This window comes from Empidonax traillii, unplaced genomic scaffold (assembly GCF_003031625.1).
Source record: "Empidonax traillii isolate 1590-97213 ecotype Southwest subspecies unplaced genomic scaffold, ASM303162v1 scaffold194:size798623, whole genome shotgun sequence".
NCBI classification, from domain to species: domain Eukaryota; kingdom Metazoa; phylum Chordata; class Aves; order Passeriformes; family Tyrannidae; genus Empidonax; species Empidonax traillii.
Window position 1 is genome coordinate 423,650 of NW_020955387.1, and position 8,822 is coordinate 432,471.

The window sequence follows — 8,822 nt, forward strand, 5'->3', positions numbered from 1 at the left end:
TGAAACATCTAAGCTGTCTGTAGTGGAATTTTCAATCTCTTGTAGCTTTTCCCCATCTCATATTTGTTCTGCTTTTTTACCTATTGTCATACAAGTGCAGTGGCAGACCACCAAGGCCCCCTTTCTAGCCACTGAAGTCAAAGAGAACCATAGCAGCTGTGGGGGAAAAGGGAACTTTTAATCCTAACTGTGTTCAGGATGTTAATCCAGCGTTAAAGTGCCCTTCAGCTTTCCCTGTGGTTGGCCCGTACCCACTGAATACAGCCAAGAGCATGTAAAATTTGTGTGCCTGCACTCTGATACTCTTCAGGAAAGGCATTGGCATTTAATGGCCTTCTGCAAGTGTCCTCCGTCAGAGTAACCTTGGGGGAATGATGGGGCCAGCTTCTCAGTTCTCTCCTACAAAGTAGGTGGGTGAAATGACTTGGAAAATAACAAAACCTCTGTATTTGCATAAAGAAACCTCTGTTCTTTACATATACAGTCCTTTCTTAGTTGTTCATCAGTCACACAGTGGAAAACACAGTGGAAAAACTGGTATTAAAGTTATTGCAACCTCAGAGCATGTGATTTTTCTTGAAGTGATCCTTACTCTCTTAAAAGGAGACCAGTTTTGCCAAAGTAATTATGTCATGCTCAAGAAGGGTTATTTCTGTGATAGATTTTGTTTCCTCCTACCCTTCAAAGGTGTTTGTAGAAAGACAAGAATTTATATGGTCTGGAGGTTTCCTTTGATTTTAGCTGAAAAGCCATTGTTTAAATTTGGATGCAGTGGAGAAACGAAATTTAAAAGATGAAAGGATACATGAATGCTTTATGTCAGGACCATGCTGGAAAACTTTAAATGGCAGTACTGCAAAACTGTGAGAAATTATGACAGTTTTTCGTACTCTAAAGATTTTACCACCTATTGTTGCATATCTGAGGGCTTGGTAATAAAAATCTTTTTCTAACTTTAGGTGCTGTGGTCAGTGTTGATCTTGCTGTATTCTGTGTATTTATAATGCCATTCACCGTTAAGTCTTTTAGTATCTCTGTGACCTCCACTCCTAGTCTCATGCTCGCTTAGTTTACAGTATTCCAGTCCAAGGGTATCAAAGGCATAGAGCAGTGTATGTATGTTCAGACTGTAAGACCTTAAATTATAGGAAAAACATATATGCTGGCTTCTGCTATGACTCTTTAGACTCGACACATGTGCCCACTGCAAGCTTGGCATCCCTGAATTTGTTGGTGGCAGTGAGGTGTTATCCAAAAGTTTTTTGTTGATGGAGTGTGCCTCTCATTAAAGGTTGAAAAAAAACAACCCATGTTTAAAACTGTACAATACATTTGCTTTTTTTCTAAGAGGAAGATAATTTCAGACGTTTTAAACAGTAATGCAGCAGGTCGTCAGGCCAAGTGGTAGCTGATGGTCTGAGGAATAATAAATGGAAGTAAAGGCAGAGGGTGTGCCCTTCCAAATGCACGCTTTCTGTCGCTGGGTGCTGTAAGTTTTACATGTGTATAACTGTAAAATGAACTTCTGAGTTTTGGTGCCCTCATTTTGCACATTTTTTTTCCTCCCTTCCCCCAGGGCAACTCCGCAGATGGCCGTTTGCAATCCCATTATAAATCAGGCTTAGTACAGAAGGGTTTATATATTCAGGCTAAGTACCAGCGGTTACGTTCTGTTGGTGTAAGGGGATTTGCCACTAATAAATTCAGAGATGGATTTTTGAGGAAAGAAAAGGTAAGTTGGATTAATTTATTTTTTTTTTTTACTAAACCATTTATAAAATATGCATATTCATAAGATCCATTTCGATTTTTAAATCCTCGTGGAATAACTTGGATGGGAATTTCTGGAATACTGGCTCTTTGTTCTTTACAGGCAAACTTGGTTGTGTCCTCCTGTTTCCTCCGTTTTTATTCTATGGAGACTTGCTGAAACTTGCTTTGGGTAGCTGCAAATCAGAGGTGGCCTCTGAGATTCTGTAGTTGCCCCTGTTTCAGTGTTCTTTTCTTGAACTCAGCTATTTTCTCTTCCTACTGACAGGACAAGAAAGTGGCCTTCTGTGGAAAATAATATTCTGTCCTCTTAAACTATGGTTTTAAATCAAAGTGAAGGGTATTAATTTTTTTAATACATCTGTGTGCTTCCCCTCTTTGTTATGTTACCTTAAATTAATCATTTGCTTTCAAGTATGCATTGGTGTGCCACTCTGAATAAAACATGCTACACTATATAATGTCTGTGTAAAATGGTTTGATAAGCTAAACTGGAATAAGCGTATCTGTTTTCTGATGTTTTGATTTTCAGTGTGTATGCAACAACAATAATGTTGAACTGCAGAAGAACTTTTGAACCATATAAAATGTTACAGCTTTTGTGAGGCTCAGCAGTTAAAACATTCTAAATCCTGTATTAGAATTGAACAAATATGATCAAAGTAGTATGAAGTTACTGGTGACACCAGAGAGTTGGATTAGATGACCCACACAGCCTCTTGCAGTTCCGTGTTCCTGGGTGAATTCTTGTTTTGGAATTCTTTGTCCATCCAGCTACAAGTAAATACGCTTGCATAAATAAGAAATTGTAGTTGGATTAGAGGTACAGAGGCACCTTAGAGCACAAGTTCTTACAGCTGTTTTCAAAAAACCTCAAGTTTACAGCCCAGTGTGGGGGGAAAAGCCTCCCCAAAACTTTAAACACACAGAATGAAAAACAAAACACAAAGAAAACCAAGTACATGGGGCAGGGTAAATGGGTCACTTGTTACTGACATATACTGGAAAATGCCTCTTATATATGCATGGGCCTTGACAAGTATTATCTCTGAAGGCTAAATTCAGTTGAAATTAGTGGAAAATAGGTGGAGAAAGATTGCATCCCATCCCCCCTACCCCCCACCCCCCCCAAATTATGAACTTGTAAAATGGGTATAGAAGTATTATAATTTTATTGCAGTGAGCTTTCCCCAATAATTTCCAGTGTTGTTCTATAATTGGCTAATAAAGTTCTTGTCTGGACCTGTAACACATGCTTAACACAATCTGGCTACTAGATATTATGATTTGAATCACAGAATCATAATGAGTTCTGAATTTTGATTTTTTTTTTTTTCTTTTTTAGGCCTGATGAATTCGAGTATGTTTAAGTAAAATAAATGCTGAAGAATAAGTCTGACAACCATTTTCCTAACAGCATAATGGTTGCTGGTTGGCTAATTCTTTAAAACCAAAGCTGTTCCTCAAACTCTAGCATTTTGCCCGTTTTAACAATTAAACTTGTCAAAATTTGTTAAACTGGCCTGAACATCCTTATTTCACTTTACTTCATTTGAAATAATAATACTTATGCATCCTTTAGGGTACAGTCTTTACAATTGTGCTGTTTAAATCCATAATTGAAAAACTTTTGCATGTTACGGACCATAATACAGTACTTATGAAAGTGGAGAGGGTTTTTCTGCTGTTACAAATCGGGAGTAATTATTTTTTTTCTCTGTGTAGGGAAATATAAATATTGCAGCAGAAACCTGAACTGAACTGTGATCCTGAAGTTGAAACAGATAACACAGCAAAGGGAGCATCTGTTCGTTTTTTGACAACATTGTCAAGACTTATAATAGGATAAAGGAACTAATGCTGTAACTTTATTGATTAAAAAATAACTTTATTTTGAATGCTGCGGAACTTTTTTACAGTTTTAATACTTGCTTTTAAAGTACAGTGTTCAACTGAAACATCATAGTGTGTACCTTTTAGTTCCTTTTGCATACCAGTCTCAAGTAAGGAAGTCATTGAAGGGAGTCTTATTTATTAAATACTTTTTCTCTCAGCATGTTGTTACAGGTGGAACTTGAGTTGTTATACCCAGAGGTTTATATGTTGAAAGTTTATTGCTTATGTAATAATAAAAAGGAAAAAAAAAAAAAAGTGCCTGAATTGTTTGGTAATAGCACATTAGCTCAGGATTTTCCAAGTAATGACCTTTTAGGTTGTGCAATAGATTTTACACCTCTGTTCAGTCATTTCCATAAAACAGTATTTTGTATTACTTTAGTTTAATAATATACTTGGCTTTCTGATATGTATGTACATTTGTAAATTGTTGGAATGTTGGGACAACTTTCAGCATTTGATTAAAATTAATGGGAACGGGCAGGTATGTAAAGTAATGTAGCAGTAGCTTATAACTGCACTGAAAGCATGCTTGGGTTTATTAGAGGATTAGTTGTTCTGTACTCAAAATTATTCTGTCTCATTATTTTTTGGTGTATGAGATTCTTAACTGAGCCACATTTCTCTAATCTTTTTTTTGTCATAAATGATTTGGTGATTTCCTGGATTCTGAAATTGGGGTCTGAAGTATTTAATTACAAGAAAAACAAAAAATGTAAGTTTTTGAAAGCATGTCTTCTAGCAGAGCTGTTCATAATTGAAACTGCTTTAAATGCAGATAGCTTGTAATTTGTTCAAATGCCAGTGATTCTCTGAAGTTTACCTTACTGCAATATTGTTGGGCTGAGCACAAAACTCAAATAGCCAGACCTGTTTCATAAGCAGCTATAAACAATATTGTATCTGTTTCCAGTTTATAGCCTTTGCCTTAATGCATAAGCTATGGTAGGGTTGTATGGCTGTATTACAGATTTGTTTGGACTTTTTGCTGATTGTAAATTCAAGATTCATAAAATGTAGTTGGAAGAGATGTCCTTAAGAAGGAAGTTGTTCACAATATCCATAATACATGCAGGCTAATGTATTTTCATAATTTCCAAGATGTGTTAGCTATATAGAATGCAGGCTAGTCTCTGTTGTGGCTAGTAGATAAGAATTCAAATAATGCGTTACAGGTATGTTCAGGGGAAAGGAAACTTGTTTTTTGGGTGGAAAGTCAGGATGTGATTTCTGCATGCTTTTTTTATAACTTTTTTTTCACAATGCCTTCAGTAGAGAGAGTGTTTGAAAATGTGGTTATGGCTCAGAACAGCTAAAATAGCGTCACAGAAGATCTTCAGTTCATGGGGTGCACTGCTTAGCATTTCATAGGGAATAAGGCAGGAAGTGTGCCACATTCATTGATGTTATGGTCATTCAGCAGTAACAGATGGTTTGTTTCTAAAACACAGGTCTTCAGTTTAAATAACAATCATTAATGATTTAACTAGTTTTTCAGTAACCTCACATGCATACACAAAATGGGAAGTGAAAGGAAAGAAATTCCGCAGCCAGATAGAGGCAGGCAACTTTCTGCAGATAAGAAAGAGGTTTTTAACTTTAGCTGTCCGTGATGAATCTGTCAGAATTGTCCTGTGTAGAGTTACTGGGAGATGAAAATAAGGTATTGAAGCAACAGGTTAAGTGAGTAATCCCAAAGCAAATGTGGAGTAGCTGCAGTTGTGATGTCTCTGCTGGCAGGGGAGCACTGCACGCGCCCTGCAAATGAAGGCAGGCTTACCCTCAAGCCAACAAGCCTTTCACACAACTTCTGAATGTGCACTGTGAAAGACATAAGAAGTGAAACCATATATGATAAAGGACAAACTACTGAAGCTGTATTGTCTTATTCAACAGGATACTACTGTGTCTGTAAGCTTCTTGCAGTGTTCTTACTAAAGCCTGGAAGTGAACTCATTGTTGAGCAAATGGGAAAAGTGGATACGTGAAGAAACTTCTGACATGGCAGTTTTGCTAACACTGCTTGGAAGTAATGCTGAAGTAGTCAGACTTCAGTCAGTTAATGCTGCTTTAACCAGTTCTAAACATGTGACTGACTCCTCTGATTTTGTGCTTTCTTATTTTATCTATGCATGAGTAGGCAACTCCTAATTTGTTTTGTACTTTAACAGTTTAGCTTTCTGCTTTATTTCTACAACTGTGACCAACATATTACAAAGAAATTTGGGGTTTTTTTGACATGTTTGCTGACTTTGATTTTCCCCCCACCCTTCACCTACCCTTACCCATCTCAAGATGAATGTAATGTGAAATCTAGTCACTGTTTCAGTTGGTTCAGCTTTTATGTAAGGTGATACCATTTGCTCAAATCACATTCTTGACTGATAACTTCAGTAATTTGAGATTCTGTCATGATAAAACTTCCTAAATTTTATAAAATGCATACAGAAATGAATGAATTTTATAAAAATTCATGGCTTAGATGCTAGAGGCATCTACTCTATAGCTGGTGTGAGACGTTGCTATGTAGATTTATCTTTGTGAATTGCAGGGGCCTGTATCTACATACTTATACCCAAATCAGATTATTTATTCTTATAGCACAGAAAATTCTGTTGAACTGGAACATAATGTTTGGTTGAGAGCAATGTATTGAAGTTACTGATTGGGTTATGAAGAAACAGGAGAAAGTGTTAAGTAGAAGAAAGGTCAATTTACTTGAATAACTTGGTGCCTTTCTGTATTGTGACTGCATTGTAGAAAACACCTGTACAAAGACTTAAGTGAAATCCTGATCATTGCATTCTTTCTAATGGGAGCGTGGACTGATAACAGTTCTTGTTAAAATATCTGTTTACTTCAAATGTGTAAGCCTCAGTAGGAAAACAGTGACTCTTTTATTAGTAAAGTCACTGCATTTGCATTGGAAGGGCAAGTTGAAAATGTGATCGTCTTAAGACCTTTCTAGCTTTCTGTTTTATACTTAGAAAATACAAATGTGAATTGCATTTCTTTTGTTTAGCTTGAAATGGCTGTTAAATGCTCATGTCATTCTCAGTTTTCACATGTGAAATTGTTTTTTTTAATTGCTATCCAAAATGCAATGGGTTTAATATGACTAGAGTCTTCCTATTAAGTGTCTGAAATACTAAGTTGCTATGGTGTTAGCAATTACGTTGCTGATCCATTTAATCTCTGCATAACTTGGTTAGAAACCTTATTTTAAACTTTGTGATGACTGAGTTCACAAGGTTCACAAAATTCTGGGTCTAGTAAGAAACAACACATTGCAAGGCTTCTACAAGCCTGCCTTAACTCTAATAATTACTTACATGTTTAAAATCATTTTACCTGATGGATTTAGATGGTCTTGAGACCTGGACATAATGGTCTCAACTCAGGTAACTGATAGCTGAGGTTGGGAGTAAATTCAGCTGATCAATCGCCTGTTGTGTAACGGTTTACCTGCTGCCTTCTTCCCTCGGGCCTCAGGGTGAAATGCTGAGTTTTCTTTAAATGAACTTGGTTGCTTTAAAAACAGAAAAAAATCCCAAGATTACACTGTTGTGGCATTAAAAAAGGCAGAGTTCTCAAAACTTGCTTGTTATGCATCGGAAGGTCATTTTTTGCTATGTCTTGGAAAAGGATAGTTATAATTGCTTGGAGAAGATGATTAAAAGTCCTAACAAAGAGAGACTGATTTCTCAGTATTTACCTTAGGCTGTGAATGGAGAATGTTCTTTAATTTCCTTGCTTTTGGAAAGGAAAGCTTTTCCCATGCTGTGTTAGAAACATGCCTCTTGCCTTTCTTTAAGCATCTGAACATCAGTCTACAATGTTCTTCATGGGAGAGCCCTCTTAAAAGAAAGACTTCAGACTTGCATCCTAATGAATCTGGAGGGGAAAAAAAAGGATGTTTCTGCTCAAAACTCCGACCCTTGACAGATTTCATTCCATTGCTGCAGGATTTGAAAATAAGGAAGTTCTTCAGCCTCCTTATGAAGGAAAGAAGTAATAAAAGCCATTTCAAGATCTCTGAAAGCCTCCTTGTAATACTTGACTCCTTAATAAACCTTAAGGATAGTCATGAGCATTTGTTCTGTTTCAAGTTTTGTGAGCATAAATTTTCAGTGTCAAGATCAGAGAAAACTATTGTCATAAGACCTGCCCCTTCCTTCCATGCCTGATGGTTTTTGTTGTTGGAGGGATTTTGAGTAGGTATTTAGCCACGTGGTGTAGTAGCTCTGTGCTGCCTGCCACTTTCATACAGTTTTCTTCTGCTCACTCTTCATTGCCCTGAATTTTGTCTAAGAAGTTTAAATCTCATGTTGTCTTAGTACTTCATTTTCTGTAAATAATGTAGTAGATGGCTTTCATTTTGTGACTGGCTTCTCTTATGTCTTTATTATTGAGGGGAAGAGACAGGGTGGAAACAGTTGTTGTAGTTTGAGTATGTTCTTCATGGAATAAAAAAACTCTCATTGTTTTAAGAATAGCAGGAATTTTTTGCTCCCAGTTGAATGAGGGGAACTAATGTCCACTTCTAAGGAATAGATTGTTGGCGTTATTTATACTGTACTTTCACAAGGACTACCTAATGTGTGTTTGTGCACATATATGTACACATACAAACACACCGTTAGGAGCCTTTAATGTAATTATTTCTAAGTGTGGATAAGAAATGACAATTTTGAACTACTGAAGCTGGAGTTAAATGCAAATGCAGTTTAAGTCTGTAGTCTTTGAGTCCACAACGGTGCTTTTGACAATGTTATCTCATATCTAAAAGCCTCATTCATAAGTATATATAGTAAGATGTAGGTATGTTTATATGTATGTTTAACATAGTTTATATAAAATAAATGTAAATTTTGTTTCTACAGACAATAAATGTTTTCACAAAATTTTTACTTATAAATAATTCCATTATTTGATTCAGTGGTTATTATTGTTTGTTGTCATTTTCAGGGTAAAAAACCCCAAACTTTTTTCAAAATAAACTCTGTTTTGCAGGGAGTGGAGAAGTGCGAAAATGTATCCTTTGCGTTAGTGACAGTTTTCTGTCTTCATACACAAATTACCTGTCTGAGGTTAAACGGCGCGGTTTTGCTTTTGTTAATAGTCCAGGTGCTAATGCTGTAAAATATTGTCTTTTA

The 8,822-nt window shown here is 36.3% G+C and overlaps 1 protein-coding gene across 4 annotated transcripts in view; it reads left to right on the forward strand.

Annotated features, from left to right (window-relative positions):
• BCLAF3 (BCLAF1 and THRAP3 family member 3) overlaps positions 1 to 7,569 on the forward strand; it is a 32,070-nt gene extending 24,501 nt beyond the window's left edge. For 3 of the 4 annotated variants that reach the window (XM_027886758.1, XM_027886759.1, XM_027886760.1), the window contains exons 12-13: positions 1,577 to 1,732; positions 5,563 to 7,569. In XM_027886758.1, coding sequence (XP_027742559.1) covers positions 1,577 to 1,732; positions 5,563 to 5,604 — 198 coding nt within the window. In that variant the 3' untranslated portion in view covers positions 5,605 to 7,569. Of the gene's footprint in view, positions 1 to 1,576; positions 1,733 to 3,495 lie in introns of all 4 variants that reach the window. The other variant, XM_027886761.1, reaches the window with a different exon arrangement.
• Positions 7,570 to 8,822: the final 1,253 nt, after the last annotated feature.